The sequence below is a fragment of the Pseudonaja textilis genome, chromosome 14 (genome assembly GCF_049901715.1).
Source record: "Pseudonaja textilis isolate UNSWEBS1 chromosome 14, rPseTex1.2, whole genome shotgun sequence".
NCBI classification, from domain to species: domain Eukaryota; kingdom Metazoa; phylum Chordata; class Lepidosauria; order Squamata; family Elapidae; genus Pseudonaja; species Pseudonaja textilis.
In genome coordinates, this window is record NC_142003.1 from 11,322,451 (window position 1) to 11,349,704 (window position 27,254).

The following is a 27,254-nucleotide window of genomic DNA, read 5'->3' on the forward strand; positions in this document are numbered from 1 at the left end:
GAGGAGTAGTAGAACTCCTTAGCATCAGAGCATGTTAATAATAATAATGCTAGGAAAAGCTAATGCTCTGGTGGTCATTTCAAAAAACCCTTTCTTAGCACCAAATTTGGAACATGCATGCCAAATTTCAAGTTTGTAGGCTTTACGGTTCTGGAGATTTTGTGATGATGCGTGAGTGGTACTTCACTTTTATATATATAGATAACGTGAAGTTCCTCTTATATATCATTTTAACAGTCATTACAAGAATCTGTAAAAGGTAAATCAACATTCTGAACCCCATTGGAGGATCCAAGGCAGAGGGATGTAGACACGGGGGAACAGGGCCTCCAAAGGCATCTAATGAAGTCAGCTGAGTGGGGTTCTTGTGATAGTGTCTTTCTAGTCCCTGCTGTTCTGCCCCTCCATCCAAAATGCCGCACAGCACCCTTTTGCTTGGGGCAGCATAAAGCACTGGGACTGCTCTGGTTGCTGGTTACCTGAGATCACCCTAAGGATGGCTTCGAAAACCTTCTGTCGCGTCCCATTGCCAAATTGACCAAGAGAGCCATTTAACAGAGTTACTCTGTAATACAAGAAAAGTATTATTACTCCCAACCATTTGGAAAAAATCCAAAGTGCTGATATGGGCACAAAGTGCTGATATGCAAGTCAGACAGGCGCAGGTGCCATCAAGGCTCTTGCCTACTTATCTAGCTTAGGTCCGAGTGTGTTGTGCAATAAGGCAACAAGGAATATAAAGCCCAGGAAAAAACAAAGAATCCCTCTGAGCTTAGGAAAGCCAATTGTCTCGCATCTCCTCTACTCTCCGGTCTGTAATGTATAACATCACATAATATAATAAAATATATTTAAGTCACATTATTAGTTAGACAGCCTTATAAATCCAGTAGGTAGATATGGTGTGTGTGTGTGTGTGTGTGTGTACGTCCATATGCACCATTTTTGTGTCCAATCACACTTGATCAATAAAGAATTCTATATCTATCTATCTATCTATCTATCTATCTATCTATCTATCTATCTATCTATCTATCTATCATCTATCTATCTATCTATCATCTATCCTCATATAAGAGTTGTAAGGAAGGAAAGATGTGTGTGTATGTGTGGAGAGAGAGAGAGAGAGAGTGAAAGTGATATATGACATATGACATGAAATATGACATCTATAACAATAACAATTAATATGGCACTCAAAAACTAGCAGAATTTGAAATGCAATAATTGTAAATAAGTAATAGCACTCATACACAGCATTGAGAGCAGAACAATTTCTGGTCTCCAGATTGTCAAATAACAGTGGAACAAGTGAACTGTTTATTCCTGATATCAGCTTTGGGAGGTATTGCATCATCCAAAGTGTCAACTCCACATCTTCTGCCTTTTGAAGGATGGGCTGGGCAGCCACCAGCAAGTGCTCCAGGAGGCTGGCTTGGATCTCCTTTGGCAGGCTAACGTTGTCCTTGAAAAGGAAGACCAAGCAGAAAAATGTGACTGAATTATTGTATTATTTCTTGAGAGAGGTATTAGATGAAAGTAGAAATTAGATGTTTGGGTGCCAGGTGGCCTCTCTGATAATCAGATGAGACTTTGACAAAAGCTTTGCAATTATGCATATGCCTGATATCCATCCAAGGATTTCCCTTGATGGATGCACTTCTGTTTCAAGGGGCCTGTTCTGCCTGAAACAGCCTTAGAATGAAACAATCACATCCTGCTAATGAACTCTAATCAGTGTATCTCCTCCTCACTTCATATACTTCAAAATACTTCAAAACGACGCTAGAGAGCACTGCACTCCAGAACAACTAGACACAAGGACAGTTTTCCCCCAAACGCCATCACTCTGCTATACAATTAATTCCTTCAGCACTGTCCAACTATTTACAAAGTCTGCACTACTATTACTATTAAACTATTACTATTACTATTAAACTCCTTATCACCCATCCCCTCCCACTTTTGACCATATGACTGCAACCTTGTGGCTTGTGTCCTTATGATTTAAATGGACTGTTTCCTAGTATGGTTTGATTGCTTATTGTACCCTATGACTATCATTAAGTGTTGCATCTTATGATTCTTGACTCTTGATTAATGTATCGTTTCTTTTATGTACACTGAGTCCATATGCACCGTTTTTGTGTCCAATCACACTTGGTCAATAAAGAATTCTATCTATCTATCTATCTATCTATCTATCTATCTATCTATCTATCTATCTATCTGTTAAGTTCGAAGGGTTGGGCTCATAAAGACGAGAGACTCTGGTTCAGTAACAACAGCTCTTTATTTATCGGCTAAAATCAGCTTAAAAGAATAGCAGCTGCGGCGGCTCTTTTATAGCCGCGGCGGCTCTTTAGCGGCCAATGACAGCGCTTTGAGTCTCCCACGCTTGGTTTCGACCAATTGCGGCAGACTCTTAGCGAGCCAATCACAGCTGCCCTGGTTGTCCAATCAGGTAGTGGTTAAAACGGACCAATGGGAATGTTGGGTTTCAAGTCTGTCAATATGGAACACCCCTCCCCTCTTGGTATCGTCCAAGGGGCAGGGTGATGTAGTCACATAAGTAGGCGGGTCTCCGTACCTGCCTACTTGACTTGTGCGCTTCATTTAGTCTCTGGTCGTCAGCCGGTTCGGATGGGCTCCGCGTCGCTCTTAAGTCTCCCGATGGAACCTTCTGGAAGAGTGAGCTGGGCCTATAGCTGCGACTCCCGCCTGGTTCGCCCGGGTTGTTCACTCTGCTGCTCCCGCCTGGATTTTCTGGGCTGGTCGAGCTTGTCCGGCTACTCTTTTCAGGTGAAGCACCCGTCTGCAACAGCCCTGTATATTCAGGTGAGTATGGTTGGTTCATTATTTGGCTTCTGCCTGGGGGTGTTCTGCTTGCATTATTTTCTTTTTCAATGTTCGAGATTCCCCCGATTTCTTTGTTAAAGTCTGTGCTGGCTAGCCTGGACCATAGCTGGTCGATATGGAGCTTCCAGCTTCGCCCATCGGTGGTTTCTAGGTGGTATGACCTGGGTCCGGTTATTTGGGTGATTTGTGCTGGTACCCAGAGGGGGTCCCCGGTGAAACTTTTTGCGAAGACAGTGTTGCTGATGTTGAATGCATGATGTCAGCTTGTGGAACCGGGGGGGGTTTTCCAGATTATAAGTGGGATGTAACCGGTCTAGTGGCGAACAGAGTCTTCTGCCCATAAGTAGTTCTGCTGGGCATTTGTTAGTGGTTGTGTTAGGCGTGATATGTTGTATCAGCAGCATTTTGTTGATTTTTTCTTGGATATTGCCATCTTCAATTTTTTGTATGTTTTTTTTTTTTTGTAAACTGAACCATTCGTTCCGCCCACCTATTCGCCGCCGGGTGAGCGGGTGATGTTAATGCATGTCTGATGCCTCGGACAGCTAGGTATTGTTCAAATGCCAGTGCCATGAACTGTGGCCCATTGTCGGACACTATCACATCTGGCAAACTGTGTGTGGCAAAAAGTTTGTTAAGTTTAGCTATGACGGCCTCTGTAGTTGTTTTTTTCATAGTGCAGATTTCCAGCCAATTTGAATAGGCATCTACGGTTATCAGGAATGTGTGTCCATGAGTGGGGCCGGTGAAATCAAGGTGGATTCAGGACTAGGGGCCTCTGGGTGTTTCCCATTCCAGGGGTGGTGCTGTGGGGGGGTGGATCGCGTTTGTTGGCAACTGTTGCATGCTGAGACCCATGTTTCGATCTGCCTGTCCATCCCTGGCCACCAAGCATAACTTCTTGCCAGGGCTTTCATCTGGACGATGCCCGGGTGCCCTTCATGCAGCATGTCCAGCACTATGGTTTGTAATGTTTCAGGTATCACCACCCGATCTCCCCAAAGGATGCACCCTTTTTGAGCAAAGAATTCAGTTTGCCGGCTCCTGAAGGCTTTAAAACGTTCGTCTTTATCATTTTCCGGCCAACCCCGTTCTACCCAACTCAAGACTCATGCCAGCCGCCTATCCTTTTTTGTTTCGCGGGCAATGTCTGGCGCGGTGATGAGTGGGCTAGGTAGGGTTTCTATTTGGAGGACCTGAGTGGTAAGTGCTGGGTCGTCTAGCACATCCAGAAGGGGTGAGCGGCTTAAAGCATCAGCGTGCAGAATGTTCTTGCCGGGGCGGTGTGTGAGCTGGTAATTATAAGCAGCCTAGAACTCGGACCACCTCGTCATGCGAGGTGAGAGGATGTTTGGAGTGGCCTTGTTGCCCGCCAATATGCCAAGCAGAGGTTTATGATCAATAATAATTGAAAAGGTCCTACTGTAGACGTATTCGTGGAACCTTTTCACTCCGGAGATGATTGCTAAGGCTTCCTTGTCCAGCTGGCTGTAGTTTCTTTCCGACTTGGACAGGGTTCTTGAAAAGAAGTCAATGGGTGCCTCTTTTCCGTCTGATAAGGTGTGACTGAGGATTGCTCCTACTCCAAAAGGTGATGCATCGCATGTAATTGTTAGTGGTAGAGTTTCACTATACTGGATGAAAACTGTGTCGGAAGTTAAGAGGTTTTTTATTTGTTGAAAGGAGTTTTCCTCCTGTTTTCCCCAAGTCCAGGAGGCAGTTTTGTCCAACAGTCTATGCAATGGTTCTGCCACGGTCATCTTTTGGGGTAGGACAACATTATAAAACTTAATGAGTCCTAAGAACGCCTGAAGCTCCATTTTGTTTTTCAGTCTGGGGGCTTCCTTGATGGCTTTGAGTTTTTTCTTGGTGGGGTGAATTCCGTGTTTGTCTAGGAGGTACCCCAAAAACTCGACCCTCTCAGTGCACAGTTGGCATTTTTCTTTTTTAACTTTCAAGCCAGAGTCTTTAAATTTTTGGAGTACTGCCCTCAGGCGTTTTTCTAGTTGATTTTTATTAGCCGCTGCCACTAATACATCATCAAAGTATGGCACTACTCCCTTAATGCCTTGCAGCATCCTTTCCATTAGGCTTTGGAAAACCCCAGGCGCTACACTGACACGGGTGCTACGCTGATGAATTGGAGACGATTGCATTTAAATGCCCCCCGATGTGTCACAATCGTTTGTGCCTCGGCGGTTTCTGCATCGACCAGCAGCTGCTGATAGGCTTGTGCCAGGTTGAGCTTTGCAAAGACCCGGCCTCCCCCCAGTGAGTGCAGGAGGTGCTGGACTACTAGCACAGGGTAGGCACTTTGCTGCAGGGCATGGTTGAGGGTGGCCTTATAGTCTCCACAAATTCTTATGGAGCCATCTGGTTTGATTGGTGTGACTATTGGCATTTCCCAATGGGCATGGTCAATCAGCTCCAATACCCCTTGGGCGATGAGCTTACTTAGTTGCTCGTCTATTTTAGGCTTGAGTGCAAATGGCACTCGCCGTGGTTTGAGGCGGATAGGGGCGACATCTGGGTTAAGATTGAAGGAGATTGGGGACCCCTTGTACTTGCCTAAGGTGTTGTTGAAGACCTCTTGGAAGTCCCGTGCAAGTGCCGCTTCCCAATCTCCTTCGTTTGTGTGGTGGATGCCAGCCATTTCTATCCCTAATGGCTCGAACCATTTCAGCCCTAGCAAGCTGGGGTGGTCGTTGTCCACGATGGTGAGTGGCAATATGTTGGTGTGGCTTTTGAATGTGATTTTGAAGTGGCCAATGCCGGTAACAGGGATGCGGTTCCCCTGGTAGTCTCTGGGAATCAGCTTTTGGTCGCTTAGTTTGTGTTGGCGTATGCTGGGTATTAGGCACTTGATGGTGTGCCAGGAGACCATGGAGAGGTAGGATCCTGAATCCACCTCCATGGAGCACGGTTGGTTTTCAATGTTTACCATTACACGTACTTTTCGGGCATCTATGGTTGAAGAATGGCCGATGACAACCCTTTGATGGGTCTCTTCTTTCCGCGGCGCCTCGTTGAATCATTTGGTCCGGCCGTCTCGGATCCAACGACTGTCAGTCTGGCAATCCCGATGCTTTGGGGGGGTGCCGTCTTGTCGTCTAGGCCTGCCGCCTCGACGCCGGGGACTGTGGTTGCATTTATTTCGGCAAACTTTTGCGAAGTGCCCCCACTTCTCACAATGCCGACAAATGGCATCAAGAAAACAGCATTCAGAGTGGGGGTGATTGCCTCCACATCCGGCGCACTGGAACTCCGACTTCTGACCCCGCCGGTCTCGTCGATTGCATTCCGATTGAAGCCGGTGGATTTCTTCCTCCTTGTAGTCGCTGTCAGAGGGGGATTCCATGTTGCTGTGGTGGGTGGAGGCGGTGTGTTTCTCCGGTGTCGAGGCTGTCTCACTGTCAGGATGGCAGTCGGTTGTATTTGCTCGCTGCATTCGAGCTGCTGATTTGCGGGTGGCTTCTGCTGCAGTGGCCTCAGCTATGGTGTCAGCGAGGGAGATACTGCCTTTTGCCATCAACTTGCTTTGTAGTGTGGGGTGTTTTAGGCCGAGGACAACCCAGTCTCGCATGGCCTCTTCTAGGTCTGTGAATCCGCACAACCCTCCAAGGTCCCTTAGATCAGCCACAAATTCACTGATGCTCTCACCCTCGCGCTGGTCTCTTCAGTAAAAGTTGTGCCGGCGAATAAGGGTGGGTACGGCTGGAGCGTAGTGGTTTCGGAGGATGGGTGCGAGATCGTCCCAGTCCATCGCCTTGACGTCATTGGGTTTTGCCAAAGCCTTGGGCATTTTAAATACGACGGGTCCACAGTGTATTAGGAATACGGCCCGTTTCCGGTTGCCGTTGGCGTCTTTCAGGTTGCTGCATTCCAAGAACATCTGGAACCGGTCAATGTAGGACTCCCAGTCCTCTGTGGCTGGATTAAAGGGTGCAGGTGGCGTGGCATTGCTGGCCATCTTGATGGTTGCTTCGCACCGTTTGCCACATGCAGGATTGTCTTGTTGTCTTCTCTATCCCACCTTCGTCACCAGTGTTAAGTTCGAAGGGTTGGGCTCATAAAGACGAGAGACTCCGGTTCAGTAACAACAGCTCTTTATTTATCGGCTAAAATCAGCTTAAAAGAATAGCAGCCGTGGCGGCTCTTTTATAGAGCTCACCGGGGCTTTAGCGGCCAATGACATCGCTTTGAGTCTCCTGCGCTTGGTTTCGAACAATCGCGGCAGACTCTTAGCGAGCCAATCACAGCCGTTCTGGTTGTCCAATCAGGTAGCGGTTAAAACGGACCAATGGGAATGTTGGGTTTCAAGTCTGTCAATATGGAACACTATCTTTCGTCATATAAGAGTTGTAAGGAAGGAAAGATGAGGAATAGAACCCCCGTTTTTTTAAGGATGTGTCAGCTTTGGAAGCCATATTAGCACCAGAAGCTTCCACACTGCCACATTTTTGAGCCTGGGAAAATGGGAGGGGGGAATTTTGGGGAGCATATATGGTTAGACATAATAGCATTCTTCTTTAGAATCAAGGTCATGTTGTTCCTGCACCTGGCTGAGGAATGGTTGAGGGGAAGTCTCAAACTGGGACGGATAGTGGTTGGGGCATGTGATGCAATGAGGGGTTCAGTGGGTAGATTTGTAATATTTTACTTATTGGAGGGAAACCCAGAACTTTCAGATTCAGGATTTCTCAGATGTGCCAGTTTACTACTCCAATAAAAGGAAACTTTGAGAACATGTCTGTCTCTGGGTTATCTATTGGAGTTGAGGTCTTCTGGAACGCTGACAGGATGTATTTTATACCTGAATCAAGACTCAAAAATGGAAAAGCTAGCTTTCCAATGTGCCCAGAAAAAATGAATGATACATAATTGTAGAAAGTTTACTAAGATCAATGCATGAGGACTATATTATATGGACTCTAAGTATGATTTTGGGCTAGTCTCTCTCAGGGCAGCTTCCTCACAGGGTTATTGTTGTAGGAAAATAGGAGGAAGATATGTGGGAAATGCTTGTTATTTGTAAAAAATAAACAGGTTGGCTAAATAAAATATATGAAATTATGCATGTGAACCAAACAAATAAATAAATTAGTTGCAGAATAGAAAGTTACCTCCATGTCTCAGTGAGACTTGGAAAAATAATAATTCAGCCCCATATAAGAAAGACAAAACCGGGAGGACACAGAAAATAAATAGTTGGAAGCCATCTTGTTCAAATAAAATTCTCAACTAAAATAATTAGTTACTATTTCTTAGCCTACAGGCTCATCCCCCCCTGTGACTCAAAGATGCTCCATTAAGTGTTCTTTTGGGACCCAGTCCCATGAGGCCATGGTTAATGCAGTGTTTCCATCTCCTCCCAAAACAAGTCTTGCTTTTGCATGATTTGTGGAGCCTGGTGACAACCACAAATTTGTCAGCCACATTTTAGCCCTATGTGTGTAAATAGTTTGTGGTTGAGTGTGTCATACAAACCTGCAAGATTTGAGGGAATTGCAAAATCATAATTTAAGGCAGCCTAATGGTTGCAATAATTTCATAAAATGTAATGCCACCTGATCTGCTGTCATACCTGCCTGCTGAATTCGTTAATGTATTCTGTCAGTGTAGATGTTGTTAGGAGATGCATCACACTCTCAACATCTTTGGGTGTCTTCAGAGCTCCATCACTGGCAGAAAACTGTGCAAGTTGCCTCACTGTTAATTTCTTGAGAACAAACAGCTAAGAAGGAAAACAGGCAAGTCAGTGGAAAAATGAGAACTATGATAAAACTACAGCTTTTTAGTCTATATATTCAAATATCTCTAGTAGTCTTTTTTTAATGCTCCTATATTTCACGTTTTTATTTACAGAGAAATCCTAAACTTATGAAATATTTTCATGGCACAATTGATTCACAAATAAGAGGTCTATATTCAGTAAAGCTCCCTTTTAATGAGTTTACCAGTTTTTACAGAAATATTTCACTGAAGATTTAATTCAATGTTGAAAAAGTGATATAGATAATGCACATTTATTCTATGTTCTGCAATACAATCAGCATGGCCACAGTAGTCCCAAAGGGGCTTTTCAAAAGGCAACTTGGTTTTCTTGGTTTTTTTTCTTGAAAACAATTTGCTTCTCACTCATGACTTGGATGATTGAAAATCTCCATAGACATACTTCTAACAAGCAGTTTGGTTTCAGGAAAAAATTGTCCTATAATCTGCAACTCCTACAATGCAGAAACATTTGGACCATATATCTAGACCAGGGTAAAGCAATAGATGCAATTTACATAGACTTCTTCAAAGCCTTTGATTCAGTGGTGCATGACAAACTACTGCTGAAACTTAGTTCTTACGGCATCTCCAGACCTCTGCACAAGTGGATAGCCACGTTCCTGTCAAACAGGCAACAAATGGTCAAAATAGGGAAGGCCCTATCAAATCCAGCACCAGTTAATAGCGGTGTCCCCCAAGGCAGTGTCTTCAGACCCACACTCTTTCTGCTTTACATCAATGACCTATGTGACAACATTAAAGCAGCTGCGTTCTCTTTGCCAATGATGTAAAATTATTTAACACCACCAACAATGCTGCTGCCCTGCAAAGCAACCTACACTATGTGTCAGAATGTGTCACATAACTGGCAACTCCAAATTTCAACTACCAAATGCGCTGTCCTACACATTGGCAAAAAAAATCAGAACACCAAATACAAGGTAGGCGGAAGCGATCTCGTAGACGACCCTCACTCTGTCAAGGACCTAGGAGTACTTATCTCAAACAATCTAAGCCCCAGAGCTCACTATAACAGCATTGCCAAAAAGGTTTTAAGACAGTGGTGGGATTCAATTTTTTTTTGCTACCGGTTCTGTGGGTGTCGCTTGGTAGGCGCGGCAAGGAAAGGAAACTGCAAAAATCTCCAGTCAGAGGTGGGATTTGCCGGTTCTCTGAACTACTCAAAATTTCCACTACCGGTTCTCCGTTCAGGACCTGCTAAATACCACCTCTGCTTTAAGAGTTGTTAACCTTATTTTGTGAAGCTTTTCTCCAGCAACATTGAATTGTTAACTAGGGCATACAAAACCTTTGCCAGACCAATTCTCGAATACAGCTCATTCATCTGGAACCCACACTGTATATTGGACATTAACACAATTGAGCGGGTTCAAAGGTATTTCTCAAGAAAAGTATTCCACTCCTCTACTCACCATAGAATTCCCTCTGCCTCCAGGCTCAAAATTTTGGGCCTGGACAATCTGGAACTGCGCCACCTGCGGTCTGATCTAAACATAGTTCCCAAAATTGTCTACTACAATGTCTTGCCTGTCAATGACTTCTTCAGCTTCAATCTCAATAATACATAGGCAAACAACCAATACAAACTCAATGTAAACTCTCTAAACTCGATTGCAGAAAATACAACTTCAGCCACAGAATGGTCAACACCTGGAACGCCCTACCCGACTCTGTGGTTACAGCCTCAATGCCTCACAGCTTCAACCTCAAACTGTCTACCATGGACCACACCCCTTTCCTAAGAGGTCCTTAAAGGGGGCGTGCATAAGTGCACCAGCGTGCCTACCATCTCTGTCTTACTGTCCCATTTATCTGTATTTACTTTCTTTTTTCTTGTTTATGTTCATACTTATACTTGTTATCTTGCACATGTTTGACAAACAAACAAATAAATAAATATAGCCACAGGAAGATCAGCTGCCATGGAATTTTGCTCCATTACAGCATACCTGAAAATTGAAGTGTACCTAATTGATGGTAGATGGTACAACTGTTCCTTTCCTGAACACCATCACTCTGCTAAACAAATAATTCCCTCAACACTGTCCAACTATTTACTAAGTCTGCATTACTATTACTATTAATCTTCTCATCACTCCTTATCACCCATCCCCTCCCACTTATGACTGTATGACTGTAACTTTGTTGCTTGTATCCTGATGATTTTTATTGACCGTTTCCTAGTATTTGATTGCTTATTGTACCCTATATTAAGAGTTGTACCTTATGATTCTTGACTCTTGACGCATGTATCTTTTATGCACACTGAGAGCATATGCAACAAGACAGTTCCTTGTGTGTCCAATCACACTTGGCCGATAAAGAATTCTATTCTATTCTATTCTATTCTATTCTATTCTATTCTATTCTATTCTATTCTATTCTAAGCTGCTTATAAAAGAGGCCAACCTAGTTCATTTTTATGAAAGCAATCCATTTTTTAGTCCTAAATCTACCTTGATCAGAACCTGAGGGCACACTGAAAGAAAGAGAAGTGGGGGGCATACTTGAAGTAATTATATATAAGTATATTTTTTTCTGAGATCAATTCTAGGTCTGAGTACATCTTGATAGTCATATCTGGGAGCAAACATCAATGCTGGCACTTAATGTATAACGTACTAATGTAGTTAAGAATTGCTATTCTAATTTTCCATTGAAATCCAGGATGCTTCAGAGGCATTGTGTCAAACTGAAACAACAGATTCAACCTGTTGGTGCTTTTCAGAACACTGGACAGGAAAACCAGATGAACGTCTAATGCAGGCACTAGTTCTGTAGAAGAATGAGTTCAACTATGTGAGGTCATTGGTTCCACTAATGACCCATAAAGGACTGATAAAGGGCTTGGTTTTTCTTATTCAACCAACAAACAACCCATGTTCTACTAGTGTGGATCAAATATAATGAATGGGTGCCCTCACACACTTGGCGGGAATCTCTGATGCTAGTCCTCAGCAATTGACTAACTTTGGCTGATGTAGAAAGATAAGGAGTCAGTTGATCTGTCCTTGGAAAAGAAACCAGCAGGAAAGAGCTAGAGGTTACACTGGGATGTTGAACGAACATCCTGGAAGTCAGCAATTCTCCATGTCATGCCACAAAAATGGCACTGGTGGATTTGAAAGAGACTCTGGTTTATCTTGAGACTGGAAGAAACCTTCTACCATCATTCCTAGTGAATTTGGTTTTTGCTTTCTTCATAAACATTTTTATCATTTGGTAAGCTACAATCAATCTCCTCCTATAAAGCAGCTGAGAAGTTCTGGGACTGATCCTAAATGCTCTACTCTGCTATTGTCCCACAGGCAGTGTGATGGATTTGAAACCTGACCTTTTGAGTCCCTTGCAATCTCCAAGAAGAAGCAACCAATGGAACACATCACATTTCAGACTGCTAGAGGTCATAACCAAACTGAACAGGCTTTCCTATACCCTGAACATCCTCAAATCTTCTAAGAGAGTAATTTTGCTAAGGACAAAGGAGAATTGTCAAATAAGACTAAGAAAATTCCATCAAGTTCAGCTTCCCCCACCCAGATTCCTGTTAAACTCCTAAGTAGCTCTCCTGTCCCCTCCATCAGCAACTGCTCTTTAAAAATAATGCACCTCTAAGCTCATTGCTACTCTGGTCAGAGACCACTTGCAGATAGACCAGATCATTATTTTATTTAATTCTCTTCCCTACAAACATTTTTTTCAATACATCTTTATTACAAATCCTTTAGTTGTCTTATTACACAGGTGTCAAATTTGCCATGTCACATTGCTGTCACATGGTATTTTGCGACGTTTTTCTCCATTTGCAGAGCTGGGATGGGTAGGCCTCTGCATGATGCCTCCAGCCCACGGGCCTGTCTTATTATAACACAATAATATGAAATAAACATCTATAAATATCACCAAAAAGCAATGCAACTACATGCAAAAGCAAGGAAATGTTTGATACAAATCAAAGCTGGTCAAATACAGCAGGGGTGCCAAACTGGATTTCTTTGAGGGCCAGATCAGCATTCTCCTTTGTGGGCGGCCGGGGGGGTGGGGAAGAGATGGGGTGGGCACCTCCTGCAGCACCCTGCCAGCCAAACCAGGGCAGGGGGGCACACATGCCCCCCCCACAGCCCATTTTTGGTCTGGACTGCTTCCTGCAGCACTTTGCCTGCCAAAACAGGACATGGGGGACATGACCTGGATGCCCTCTAACTCTAACCCTGCTGGCCAAAATGGGGCTCAGGGAGTTTTGGCTGCCAGAGGCACTGCAGGCCCCTCCTTTGCTCAGGCCGGCCAGATTTAAGCACTCTGTTGGGCAAATCCAGCCCATGGCTCTTGAGTTTGACACCCCTGAAATACAGAAAGATTTAGGAAACATAACTAGCCAAGAAGTATTTAGTACCCCTCCCTGTAAAGACTGAATCAATAACTTACACCACTGAACCTGGAATTCAAAGAAAGAAACTCTTGATACTTGGCATATCGACTGAAATGTGCAAAATTGACCAATAGCCATGAGGTGCTGTTGAGGTCCTTTGTGCAAGCTGATCCTGCAATTAAAAAGTTAGGAATAATATTAAACAGGTTATAAAGAAGCTTTAAATGATCCAGGGTGGTAGGGAAGTATAATGTTTGGCATTTTAAAGATCCCTGAACCAACTTTCTCCAACTGAATGCTTCCTTTTCTTTCTCTTTCTCCCTATTCCCTTCTACTAAATTTTATTTTTTCGTTTTTATTATAATGCCATAAATCTTGATGTGTTGTACTATTTGAATATGGTGATATTTATAAGATATGATTAGTAGTCATTAACATTCTATTATTAAGATAGCTTAATGTACTGAAAAGAAAAAAATATCAATATTGATTATACCTTGGGATGATAATATTACAAACCATAAAATTATTTGGGCTTTTCTTCATCTGAACGTAAATATAACATTGACAAAAGAATGCTGCAATTCACATCAAAGTATTAGTTATATGATAATGGTTTCAATCTTAAGATTGCAACTTAAATTCTCCACTTTCTTGTTACTATATATTAAAAATATAAAGGAAGCAAATTGAACAAAAGTTAAAATACCTAAAAGGCAAAAAGATATTTCCAAATCTATTACTGAGAATTTCAATTACCCTGAAGTCAAAATAGATTATTGAGGATAGGGTTCCATTTGCAGTCCAACACATTTAGAAGGGGTGAAGTTGGGGGGGTTCATCAGCCCATTCATTTCATGGAATATTTTAAACAATGGCTCAGCGTCAGCTGAGACTTGGCAGTTTGTGGCTTAGTGAGTTGTGTGAACTCACAATTTCCTAGTATGTTATATACCATTATCATATATAGCACATGATATGAATGGGCCTCGCTAAGCTGATTGAAACAGTTTGAATAATCCAGCCAGCTATGGCAAGAGGAGCCTGGATTTTGTCGTGCTCGTTCTATGCAGGCAAAATGAGGTAGGTGAAATCAAGGTGATATTGCTGAAGCCCCATTCATAAAAGGGCTGGGGTTTGATTATACTGCCCCACCCCAGGTGCTCCGGATGACCAATCAGCAGGAGGACTGAGGGTTCCCTGCACTCCAGGGGGTCTCTGTGGGAAGAGGAGGGGAAACATGGATTCCCACCAAATTGGAGCTAATATTGGATGGAATGAGGGACTTTCACATCAGACTTTTACATTGTAAGCCACCCAGAATCATTGGATACAAGATGGGAGGCAAGCAAATTTTATAATTAAATAAATAAGAGCTACTGCAAGCATGCTAGAGATCCTGGGAATATTGCTTTTTCATTGTATGTCCCATTGTTTCATCTTTTTACTTAGAACTCCAGGGGAATTAGTTTCCCCCTCACCAGGAGTAGGAAAATAAAAGCCCTAGATTAACTTGCAATTGCCCAAGATTATAAAACTGTAAAAATAAATCTTGGCTCATTTGGCCCAGCCCAGGGACTAGACTGCAGTGTACTTCAGATCAGCTACCAAGAGTCCACACCCAGACAAATACCATTGTTCTCTTACCACTAGCATTCAGTCCCCTTAAATAAGGAAGTTGGAACGAGTGGAAAACTTCGTATTGGATGTGATGATTCATCTTCATAAATTCTGCATCTAATCCTTTAACACTGAGAAACAAAAGCATGTTTTGCAAAAGAGAAGGGATAGATAGGAAAAAATGAAGACCAGGATAAAGAGGAAGGGGGTGGGGGGGAAAGTCTTCTAAAGCAAAGATTCACTGTTTTTTAGGACTAGCCTGCTCCAATCTGGGGTCCTTCAGATGTAATCTGTGGCCTTCCCCCAACTTGTGCAGTCATTTTGGCTGGGAATTCTGGGAACTGCACTCCCAAAATATCCTGAGGGCACCAGCTTGGAGAAGCTTGAGTTCTGATGTCCACCTAGCTTCTAAAGAACTCAAGCCCATTTCAAACTGGGCTCTAAATCAGGGTTGGGATTCGAATTTTTTAACAACCGGTTCTGTGGCATGGCTTAGGTGGTGGTCGTGGCTTGGTGGTCATGTTATTGGCTGGATGTGGCCAACTCAACATCACTCACATCAAGGCACGCATCTCCTCACCTGGCCTCTCAAGACTGTGGACTGGCCTCTCAACAGTCGTAAGTGTGAGTCACTTTTTTCAGTGCCATTGTAACTTTGAATGGTCACTCCACACAAGCAAAGGACCAGCAAAGGAGGGGAAAAAAACTCCAGAGAAGTTCCTGAGACAGGAAGTCTAGTCCTGCCAAGAATGTAGTAAGGGTTAATGGAGAGGCAGTTTCTGTAAGCAACACCAGAAACTTCCTGCCTTCCTTACAGGATTAGCCCTGTAATTTCTAACAAGCAGTTCTCTGAACTGCTTAGAATGTTAACAACCGTTCTAGAGAATAGGTGCGAACTGGTAGAATCCCACCCCTGCTCTAAATCCTCCAGAATGGAGGGCACCAAAATGAACCAGTCTCCTTGCAATTTTGCTCCTTTCTGGATCCAAGCAAAATCAACTTGTTTAAGTTCCAAACAAATCCTAACAGCCCTCCAATTAGAAGAGCTAGCAAAGGATATAGCTTCTTTCTTACTACAGGATCATTCCTCACTGCATTGGAAGAAAGAGCAAAAGAACAATTACAACATTAACTATAATGGTATAATGAAAAACCACTGGATCATTTATACTTATCAGAAAATTAATATGATAGGTGTCAGTTCTACTACCAGAAACAAGTAGTATCTATATATCTAAAACAAAGGTTGATCAAATTAGGGCAAAGCAGCTATTCTATAGGTCACCTATAACTTACAGCAAATACATCTATCAGTTATGGGGTGGGCAATGGCTGAGTCAGAGGTCCCAGAGGAGACATCTTGATTATCTTATTTAATACCCCCCTTGTTTATAGAATACACATAACAAAATACAGAATTCAAATGAGAAGCCTTATTGCTAATTTCTAAATGTTTGATTTTGCAGAATCATCCCCCAATAAAACTCTTATTAAACAGGCTTGATAGGGAGAGATAGAAATATCTCTTAAATATGTTCTGGAGAATACCACAAAAATATTCAGCACAGACTGAAGCCTTGCTTCGTGACCTTGAATAAAGGTTCCAGATATGTGAATTCCAATTCTCAGAATTCCGCAACAAGTATAGTAATATCTTAGGAGCTAAAGTACACATAACTGGAAGTTCTTTAAATTAAGAAACTCTTTGCTACATGGATAAAAGAGACAGATGGACATGTTGTCTGAACTGATGCAAGTTGTTGTTGAAAACTACTGCGCCCACATATATAATTCAACACTGTCTTTGTAGAGTTAGAAAGTTAATGCTGGGGCTAAAATGAAACATTTGCGTATAAATGTTTCTATACCCTAATAGATTCAGACAGCTATTTGCTGGCTATAGAAAAATCAAAATTTCAAAATACTTGAAGTTTGAGAATTGACAATATTCCTCTCCGGTAGACATGCTAGCAGGTGTTATGCAATCCTGGGAATAATTGAACAGTCATGACGGAAGAAAAGATTAAGAGTGCCACCACATACATCGCCTGGTATTGCTCGCACTGCATGGTCTCATTGTGAAGACACTGGAGCATCTCTGGTGAAATTCCCGAGATAAAAGGGCGAAGTCTTTTCTGGAACCAGGATGTCACAAAGGCGGTCTCATTGAAGCAATCTTCGTTTCTTAGCTTCTCATCCCACAAAGCTCTCATGATGGCACTTTTCGCTTGATTGGAAATTAAGGAAGAGTTCACAATCTGGGGAGGAGACATGAGAGTTGCAGAGAAATTGCAACCTAAGGGGAAAATGGAATATGCAGCACAAAAAGGGAACAGACATCATGGGAACAGAGGCTTTAAGGAAGAGTGAACTCAGAGAACATTAAGAATAGTTTAAGATCCCAAACATCAGGACTAGGAAGTCGAGGAGGCCTTCCTCCCGTTCATGATCGAAGGGCCTTGAGGCAACCGAAAATCTGCCAGCGCTTCTTGCCAGGCTAGTTCTGTCTCACTCAGGGGCCAGTGCTGTCCTCAGGCATCTAATGTGAAACAACTTCGGGAAAGCAACTGCTAGAGTGCCCTTGTGTCACCCATCAGGGAAAGAAAATCCCTGGCAACTGTTCTCCTTGAGAGGAGACAAGATCGCGAATGTACACAGCAAGGGTGTGCCTCCCAGAAGGTGCCCACACATCAGGTGCAGCAGTTCACCTGCAAGCGAATCTGCCTAACTACCTGTTAACTGTTACCTGTTACCTCTTGGCTAAAGCACCTTGTTTTATTCCAACTTTGGAAGCCCACTGGGCAAATGGTCATAAAGACTGCTGGAGAAGCAGGAAGGGAATTCTTTAGCCGTAAGTTCTCTAAATTCTCTCCACATCACGGCAGTCTCCAAAAGAGGTGACATGAGGGGGAAGTATGATAAATGGAGGGGGGGTAAATTAAATTAACATCTTCCTTTCACCTTTTCCTTCTCGTTTCTCCCCAAAGCCTGAAAAACAAGTGGCAGTCATGAGGTTCGCAATTTGGCACCTGAAGTAGGCAGGTGTGTAGCCCAAATTGTGAGGGGCTGTAGAAGAAAGCCTGGGCCCAGGAGCTTGGCTTATGCATCTGCCCCTTGCTGTGGACACGTGGGACTGCCTACCCCGCATGCCAGCAGCAGCAGCCCCAACTGAAATATCCCAGTGGAAATATCAGAGGGTGAAGAATAAATGCACAGGACGAAGCCAAATTAAAAAAAAAACACTCTCCTAAGCTTTCTGGATCTCCCAGATGTGTTGGAGGGAAACTCCTCTTAGACCCAGGCCACATGGGCCATTTGGAGAAGGTTGCCCTCACTTCCATGAAGCACAGGGAGCTTTGTTGGTTCATTCATTAGTAAACTCACAAACTGCTTCCCCAACAGCAGAGCGTGATCTATTGCTCAGTGTCAAGAAATAAGGAGGTGAATTATGAGTGAATTCACTAAGGCTCTGGGAGTTGCCTGAACTCCCATTCTCTGACTGCAGACCTAAAGATGATACAACAGTGGTGGGACTCATCTCGGGGGGGGGGGGTCTGCCTACTGAGATGAGGTGGACCGGTTGCTTTCGTAGTGTGGAGACAATAACTTGGTCCTCAACACCGATAAGACCAAGGAGCTTATAGTGGACTATAGAAAGAACAGATCAGACATCCAGCCCTTGCTTATCAATGGAGATCGAGTGGAGCAAGTGGCCAGTTTTAAGTTTCTGGGTGTTACCCTAAAAGAGGACCTGACCTGGGGGGCTCACATTGCAGCCCTGGTCAAAAGGGCCCAGCAGAGATTATACTACTTGAGACTGCTCAGGAAACAACAAGCGAATGGAAAATTGCTGGCGACCTTCTACCGCTGCAACAGAGAGAGTATCTTAACTTACTGCACCTCTGTATGGTTTGCCAATTGCACAGTGACAGATAGGAAAGCACTCCAGAGGGTTAATCTCATTTCCCAGAGGATCATGGGTTGCCCTCTCACCTCTTTGGAAAAGCTTTAGAGCTCCCGCTGCCTTAAGAAAGCTCAAAACATTCTCAAAGACCCATCTCATCCTGGGCAGACAGTACAGGACAATAATAAAAACAAGGACAAATAAGCTGAAAAACAGCTTTTATCCCAGGGGTCTGTTGAATTCTACAGTATAGTGCAATATTAATGCAATATCAGGGGTTTTCAATTCAAATGTATAAAATGTGAAGGATGTGTGTTTTATATGTATTATGTACACTGAAGATGGCATTTAATTTTATTGTACGAGGTAAACTTAAAGGACTAACTGCCCATTTCCCAAATAAGCCTCATACTGAAACATGAATCTGCTTCACATTTGCAGTTTTGAGATAGTCCATTTCTTTTCTTACACACAGAAAATTAAGTATTTGCTTAATTAATTCCCCCTTCTCTTCTTGGTGCCTTGAAGTCAGTAGGGGCTCCTGGCAACTGTCTGGGCAAGGTTCTTTCGGAGGGGCTTTGGCATGGCTTCCTTTGTGGGACGGAGAGTGACTGGCCTCATCTCTAAAATGGGACTGCAGCTCCAAGATCTCCAAGGTTCTAGCCACAACACAAACTGGCTCTCACCTGTCACACCCCAAGCAACAATCACACTGCATTGTGTGAATGCAAGTCTTTACTTGAAATAGTGATGATCACACAGCAAGTGTACTTTCTTCTTTAACGGTGGGTGGTTTTTTTTACCTTTTCATTAAATTCCTCCAGTGCATTGATCAGCTCTTCCCCATCCACTTGATTTAGAAGGACTCTGACTATACTGACTGGAAGGTCATATTTTTTCCTCAGGGTGAATTCCAAGGCTTGAACTATAAAGGTGGTGTTAACATGACTGAGATTCTGAAGCTAGGAAGAGAGGATTAAAGAAGTATTAGTACTGCTGTCCAAAAGCAGTTTGAAAATAATGCAGTAACAGCAAACTGGCATGGAATTAAGACACTAAAGCCAACTTTTGAATCTAGCTGCCTGTCAAGATATTGATGGGTTAACAGAAGTCCTTTTCCTTTTCTGAAATCTTCATGAATGAAATTGGACAGACTTTCTCCTAATGCAGGAGGGGTCCCCAAACCCCAGGCTGCAGCCTGTTCGAATGGGCACGCATGTACACATGAAGCTCCACTAGCGCAAGTGGTGGGCAAGTGCACACACAAAGGTCCACTTGCATAAGTGGCGGGGCCCTACACACACAAAGTTCATTCCATTTGCACCAGTGGAACTTCATGCACACAAGCACAAGCTCCATTTCGCAAGTGGAGGACGTGTGTGCACACTCACATGACACACACACACGCACTGGAATCCCTCCAGTCAATGACATGGCAATTCTATTTTGGCTTCTTTAACAAGGCTGGCTTGGTTTTATTTTAGCCACTAGTTTTGTGCAGGTTGACATCTTCATCTTGCAGTGCACATGAAAAAGAATTTTGACTGTACAGTCATAGGTGCCACCTTGGCTTTTTTAAGCCATCCACCCCAAAATCAAAGTAGTGAGGAAACATCAAACTGAAAACAAGTAGATTCCTTATGACTTGTGTTTGAGGCACCCTGTTCTAAATCTGTATTCTGCATGGTCCAGTTTTCCACAAGTGCCACCCCCGAGACCAGGGTTTCTAACACTTGGAGAAGGGGTTGGGCTGCCCAAGCCTGGCCTGACCTCTACTAGCTGATGAAAGACCAGCAAAGCCTTCCTCCAGCAGCACTCTCCTAGCCCTGGATCAAGGCCCTATCTTAATCTACTACTGTCAGGCTGTAAGGCAAGCACATGGAGAACTTACATTGTCACAAACGAGGTGAGTAAGGTTGGCAGATATTTTGACATCAATGCTGTAAGAAAAGGGGGAAAAAAGACAGGCATAGAGGGACAGTGCCAGAAAAGGCTCCCAAGAATGTGGCTAGGGCCACATTCAATAAGGTAGGCCCATTTTTGCAACAACGGACATGGTACATGACCCACCCACAGCCTTAAAAAAAAACACCATCCTGCCAAAAATTCATATTTTCCAAGGAATTTCCAAGTTTTGATGGATTCTTTTTTTTCCATTACTAAATTTGTTATCTGATTATTCCTTACCAGACTAGGAAAAAATATCCTCCCTTTCCATTTTTATACTCCTTTTGGAAGCAACCTGAGTTTCCCTTATAGTTTCAGAGCTTTTCCACAGTTGTGTCTTCCTTTATTCTATGGCTGTTAATAGGTTTTGTTATTACCAGAAAGGAAGATGCAGGGCAGAAGGATGTTCAAAATGTTCCCTAATATAGTGTAGCTCCCTCCAATGCATTGGGAATACAGTCCCACAATGCTTAACCTGTTACAGGATTGCAGAACATGGATGTATTCCATCCTTCATTCTAGCTCTTTCACTTGACAATATTTTTGGATGTTTTCATCCACTCAAAAATATTGTCTTCTGGGCAGCTAATCCCTTGCTTCTCTACTATACTCCATTCTGCAAACTGCCATATTCCTGGTAGCAGCTCAAGTTCTCATCTGTTCCTCATGTCATCTATAGAAATCAAGAAACAAAACTTTTTGGCAATATGGCAATAAATGCTGACATTTTTGCAGCCAAAAATATTGTTCAAAGCTCAGGAACAAAGATTTGTAAAATAGAACGCTAGTCCTGAATGTGGACAAGGAAATACCCTTTTATGCTAATTTCACTTTTGTTCAGAATCTTCCCAGCATCAGGAATTTGTTAATTGGTTTATAAAAATACCTCTCTACATCTTCACAAACTTCGGAAACTGCAAAAATAAAAGTAAGAAAAAAACAAAGAAAAAATTAGCAGGCTTCTCCCCCAAAAGATATACTTGTTAGGAGAATCCCAAACGACAAAAGTATTGCAATATATCACGTACCATTAATCCTGGCAGCGGGACACTAAAATGAAGAAAAGTACAAAAGTGCAATTAATGTTGAATCCTTCAAATGTCAGTGAATTCACAATTGTGGTGCAAGTGTTTATTGCAAACTGGAATAAAGCATCATGAAGCCTTAACTTTAAAAAAAATAATCCAGTCTTTATTTCTGCAGATTCATAACATTGCCATAAAGCTAATACAGGTCTTTACAACTGATAGGGAGACTATTTATAAAAATAGGAGCCTTGCTTAAAAATGTTCAGCATCCGTTTTTTTCCTTGTTGAGCTGTTTCTTCTTTTGTGATTCACATCCCTACCAGAAATCTTTAGTAGTAAAGTGTCAGGCAACTAAGTTAATTTTTGCCATTTTTTTGTTCAAGAGAATTACAAACAAACTCAAAATCCCGACATTATGGAACAAGTATACAACAAATCAGTGAAAAACCCTGTTCCTGATCATTTCGTCCTTCCCTGGACGCCCACAGGAGGAGATTAAAATCTGTGAGGTGCTGCATGCAAAAGGCCAGTCACAATGCCCACTCCACCATCTTGGAAATTTTGACAAGAGCAGGACAGCACCTTCACTGTGTCAAGACAGACAAAAGCAACTTACCGATGCCCCTTCCACTCTGGCTACAAAGAAGGCTGCAAAACAAGGGGAAGGCCATTAGAAAGGGCCCTTGGCTTTTTCTCGTCCAACCATTTGGCCACCGTTTGGCCATTCCTCCAACTAGGAAGAGCTTTCAAATGGACACTGAGACTCAGATCCTTGTGACTGGATGTGTCAGAAAATAAAAATGAGCTCCTCTGCTCCTCCCTGTGGACTGCACACTTTTCCCCAAATACGTGTGCCCAAACAGAGGAAATCTACTTATGCTCTGTGCTTTCTGTTTATCAGCAATCTTTTGCTCCTACGTGTTATACTACCAGGTGGAGGGATTCGGGTGTTGGCGGGGGAGGAGGACAAGAGGGGGATCAGCTGTTTTGTGGTGTAAATGTATAAGAAATTCCCAAGAAATGCTGGATTCCATTCATCGGTGAAAAAGCTGCATACACAACGAAACGGCTTCTCTGTAGACTTCGAAGCTGTGCAAGAAAGATGGATTCAAAGGGCCTCACAAATTTGAGATTGGCAGAGACGTCTGTGGCAGAAGGGGCCCAACTCAGCCCTGGAGCCTCTGGTTAAAGAGCCAGGCCATCCCCAACACAAATGAGGACTGCAAGAGACAGAACTCCTGGCCTCCAGGTAGAAGGCTGGGTTACTGGGATGGCCAGTCTAAGCACACCTATAGGGATCTACACTAGGGAAAGCTGATGAGAAATTCTTTGAATAAGTATCCAGAACAGGAAGTCTAAATAGACACAAAGTGAATCAAAAGTCCAACGAGAAACAATGGAGTTCTGCATATTCCAATCATTTTGTCATTGGCCTAAGAACTGCCTTAAATTTAAAAGCTGTAGTGGAGAACATTTGGGGGAAACACATAGACAGCTCTAAATGTGCAGTTCAATATCTTCTTCCCAGAAAAATTTGTCTTCTGGCAAGAATTTGCAGCCAGTGGAACTGCATGAGACAATGGTCAGATATCTAATATAATGCATTGGCTGCCAGTCTACTTCTGGGTACAACCCAAAGGGTTGGTGATCACTTTTAAAGCCCTTCATGGCATGAGTCCAGGCCACTTGAGGGACCAGTCACCCCACTGGGGTGGGCCTGTCCTTTCTGTGCTGGGGGAGGAGGCCTGGGGCAGCTCTCTTCAGCCTGATTATTCTGACCAGTGGGGTCCAGGCGGGCCCCCTTCTTCTCTGCTCTTGTTCCTGCCCTCTGAAACATCTCCCTCTCACCACCAATGTGAGGCTGACCCAGCCCTCCTATCCTTTCATAAGGGCTCTGCCAGTTGGCCTGGGGCTGAAATGCAGGAGCAGCCCACTGGTTGATTAACAAGAGGCCCCACCTGCAATTGGATTGTAGCATTTGTTGGTTTTTTGTTTTCTCTCTATGTGTGTGTGTGTGTGTGTGTGTGTGTGTGTATTGACTGGAAACCACCAGAGTTACCCTCTAGATAACATGGGCGCCAATATTTAAAACAAATAATAAACAAATAATCTTTAGAAGGGATGAATCCATGTGGAAGAGGTTACCATAACTCTCATAACTGAGATGTTTGGGCGAAAGATGGCCACAACCTTACTGGCAAGGAGTCAGTTTAGAGGCCCATTGTGGGGAGGGGGGAGAAAAGCAGTGACGTACCTATATAGAGCACAAAAGCTGCAAATAGGAGTGAAGGCTGACACACCTGTGCCATGGTGGGTCTCCTCCAGGCACTGCAAAAAGAAAACAGCCACCAGTTGTGCAATTTAAAGGTTCTTAAAATGCATCTCAAAGGTTTCACAGGGGAAAGTTACAAAAGTTGTTGACATGTTTTACTCTCCCCATGAACGACACCCTTACAAAGCAGCATGTTGGTCAAGCAACCTCATCCATGCATCCATTCATGCTTTGGGACAGGTCATGCTCAGTAATCACTTCGCAAGAGAGTGCTCTCAAAATGCAGGCATGGAGACTGCCTGGCAAAGTTCAGGTTCCTAATCTGGACCATTGCTCAAGGCAATATAGAAAAATGTAGCCAACAGGACATCAAAGCAAATAGAGAGCAAGCAGAAATTCATTTTTAATATGTTTTTCTCAGAACAGCAAATTGTAGATGAATACATTCTTTGCCTCTGGTTTAAACAACAAAATGTCTATCTGTTAAACAACAGGTAGCCCAAATCCAAAGATCCTGGAGCAAAAACCTTTAGAGGCAAATGTTAAGTTTTGGAAATTTCCTTGAAGAATTTGGTAAAAACAAGGAATGCCAGTAATCGATTGCCAAAGTAAGTAGACCATTAGGAAAGTCCAAAGGTTTCACAATCCAGGTTTTATTCTTCTGAATTCATGTCTTAACTTTTTTTTTCCAGTTTCCATATTTCAAAATTATTATAATGCAATTGTTATCCGCTAAAGCTCTGTCGTGCTTTGAGCTATTTGGTAAAAACAAGAAGATACCTCTCCAAATGCACACAAGGAAACAAAAATTGGGAAACAGAGAACGGGTCAAGGGAAATTATAGCACAGTAAGCAGTAAATACAATCAATGGATCCTCGTAGATAAAGGTTTACCCACCTCTGTTCAGGAGTCGAAGTCCTCCTGATGTACCTTAAAGAACAAGTTTTTGCTGGATGATCCTGATCTTATCCCTTGAAGGTGGGAGATGTCAGAAAGAAAGAGGCGTGACAGGTATCAACTTTCCACAGTTGCTTCAGAAGGAGATTAAATTATGGTTGGAGGATGACTATAAGCCCTCTTTTAAATACTCAGGCAATCTCCACCTATCAGTGGAAACCATGTCAAAATAGACATCTCTCACTCAAAGGCACGACTCCCAATCAGTAGTAATTATGGTTATTTACCATTGATTCCAAAGTCCACCATTTGGAACATGGAGTTTCTCACATTTTGAAAAGGAAAAGATGAAATGATGAAATATCTTTCCAAATGTCTTCCTATCACACCTATAGTATATTAGTCAGATGATCCAAGTCATTAGAGGTGAACATGCTATAAAGTTTGGGGATACCAAAGCAAGCTTTGGATTGCAAAATTCTCTTCTGCTTTTTGGAATGAAAAGGGCATTGGGGCATTGAATGGACCTTTCCTCTCTTCTGAAGTTGTGGTGTTAATATAGTCAAGTTCCTTATGAAGAAAACTGTGAATTTTGTGAAGTTTTGTTCAAAAAGCAATCCAAATGCAATTTGTACTGATATCTAGTCAACCCTCCAGAGATTTAGACAAAGACCCAGCAAGAATATATCAGGCATTACTTTGTGGGTATCATCAATTTCAAAGGTTTCTTGGGATTCAACTGCTCTGAAGCCAACCTTTACGGTACTTAAGAGCAGAATCCTGTGGGGATTTTGGCAAAAGCCAGTTAAAATAGAGGCCAAGAGAAGCAGGGATCTTAAGTTCTTAAGTTCCTAACAATTTGCAGTAATATTTTAGAGGAGAAGGATTAGATGGAATGCATGTGCCTTTACATTAGAAAATTAGAAAAAGTCTCCCTTAACTTAGTAAGGTTGGTGGTTCTTATAGTTTTTTATTGTAGGGGAGGAAAAAGCATTAGCAAAGATACTGCACAAATTACTGCTTGTCCCAATTGTTTGTCTACACCTGCAAATTATTGTTTTATTTTAAAACTTGCTAACCCTTTGACGTCTGCATTCTTTTTGCTTGACTTTCATCTACTTGCTGATAATAAAGATATTCAACAGTTTCAGAGCAGGTTGGCCAGGTTTCTCTTGGCTTCAGGGAATTCCAGCCTGGCCAGTATGTCCTCATTCTTGGACAGCCCCTCCTAGAATGCCCTACCATTCTCTGGGTCATGCTGGCTTCTCTTTGCACATGATTACTAACGCTACTTACAGGCAACCTCAATTATTTTAAATTTTTCTGTAAAGCAGAAGGGAAATCTATGTAGTTGATCATCTACACTACCGTATCTCCATAGTGGAAGCAAAAGAAAAGGAAAAATGAACAATTGATTGAATGAAACCAATTCCAAATATGGATTCTGACGAGTAGGAAATTGCATGAAGCTAACCAGGTGGGAACTGATGCAAGAGGCATCTATCTTTAGATCCTACATACATTGCAAATAGCCAGAACATGAAGTAAAGGTGTTAGGAACATTTCCGATGTGCTGGAATGCGCTAAACACCTGTGGGACTTATTTGGCTGAGGGCTACAGATGCCCCGGGCCAAAGTCTTCTGCTTCCTGCCTCAGATTTTTAATCCATCTCTAGACTGGGGCAAAGTTAGCGACTAACTTTAGCCCAAACCTGCCAAAAGACACAGGGAAGATAATAGATTGATTCATCACATTCCACTAAACCTGTAGAGGGTCTATTTATTTCTCACATTTCTATCTTGCTGTAATAGACCATAAAAACCAAGTAAAACACCCATGGTACAACATTCATAAAAACTGTACAATACCCCCAAGGTAAAACATGTACATTAAAAATGGTGTAACAAAACCAGGGAGAAAGCTCTCAGAACTACTCTGTCTTTGAAAGCTTCTGAAGAAGGCTCTGATCTCCCAGCAGGCTGTTTGGCAGCATCAGTGCTGCTGTGAAAAATAGCCCCTTCTTGTGGCAGTCTCCATCTGAAATGTGGGCTCAAGGGTAGTTTCTGTTTGACCTGACAGGCCTGCCCGGCCTTGGTGGGAGGAGGGGATCCTGGAGCAGAGCCCTAATGGGATTATAGGTGAGAAGCAGTTCCTTACATTGTACCCAGAAACCAATCAGCAGCCGAGAGTCAACAAATTACAGCAATGGGTTCCCAATGACCATACCAGGGAGTTTTTCAGGTGTTTTTCAGGTGTATCAATTTTAATTGAATATCATAACTGCCTGAAAGCTCAAGGATGAGTTCACCAGAAATCGACAGGATTTTGTCATCTTGTGAGATTCTGAATGATTTGTTTTTTAAAATATTGGAGCGGAATGACATACTTGATGACATCATGGTTTCGAGAATATAAATGAAATAATCTCTGCTATAAACCTAAGTCACCAGAAATCAACAGTAGTTTAAATTCACCTTACTGAACAAACCCATTACACCTATTATTTCTAGTACCAGTTAAACAGGGTTCCACTTGGCCAAGACTAATCAGGCAGTGACTC

General features: G+C 42.8%; 1 protein-coding gene across 2 annotated transcripts in view; it reads right to left on the bottom strand.

Annotated features, from left to right (window-relative positions):
* Nucleotides 1-23,844, bottom strand: part of LOC113438567 (uncharacterized) — a 68,120-nt gene extending 44,276 nt beyond the window's left edge. Inside the window, exons 1-13 of one of the 2 annotated variants that reach the window (XM_087912516.1) lie at nt 23,824-23,844; nt 22,140-22,171; nt 21,524-21,545; nt 21,382-21,409; nt 20,440-20,488; nt 19,352-19,510; nt 17,606-17,632; nt 16,688-16,902; nt 14,672-14,775; nt 13,081-13,196; nt 8,444-8,593; nt 1,254-1,465; nt 480-565 (exon numbers count right to left, since the gene is read on the bottom strand). In XM_087912516.1, coding sequence (XP_087768642.1) covers nt 480-565; nt 1,254-1,465; nt 8,444-8,593; nt 13,081-13,196; nt 14,672-14,775; nt 16,688-16,857 — 838 coding nt within the window. In that variant the 5' untranslated portion in view covers nt 16,858-16,902; nt 17,606-17,632; nt 19,352-19,510; ... (3 more) ...; nt 22,140-22,171; nt 23,824-23,844. Of the gene's footprint in view, nt 1-479; nt 566-1,253; nt 1,466-8,443; nt 8,594-13,080; nt 13,197-14,671; nt 14,776-16,687; nt 16,903-17,605; nt 17,633-19,351; nt 19,511-20,439; nt 20,489-21,381; nt 21,410-21,523; nt 21,546-22,139; nt 22,172-23,823 lie in introns of those variants that run through there. The other variant, XM_087912517.1, reaches the window with a different exon arrangement.
* Nucleotides 23,845-27,254: the final 3,410 nt, after the last annotated feature.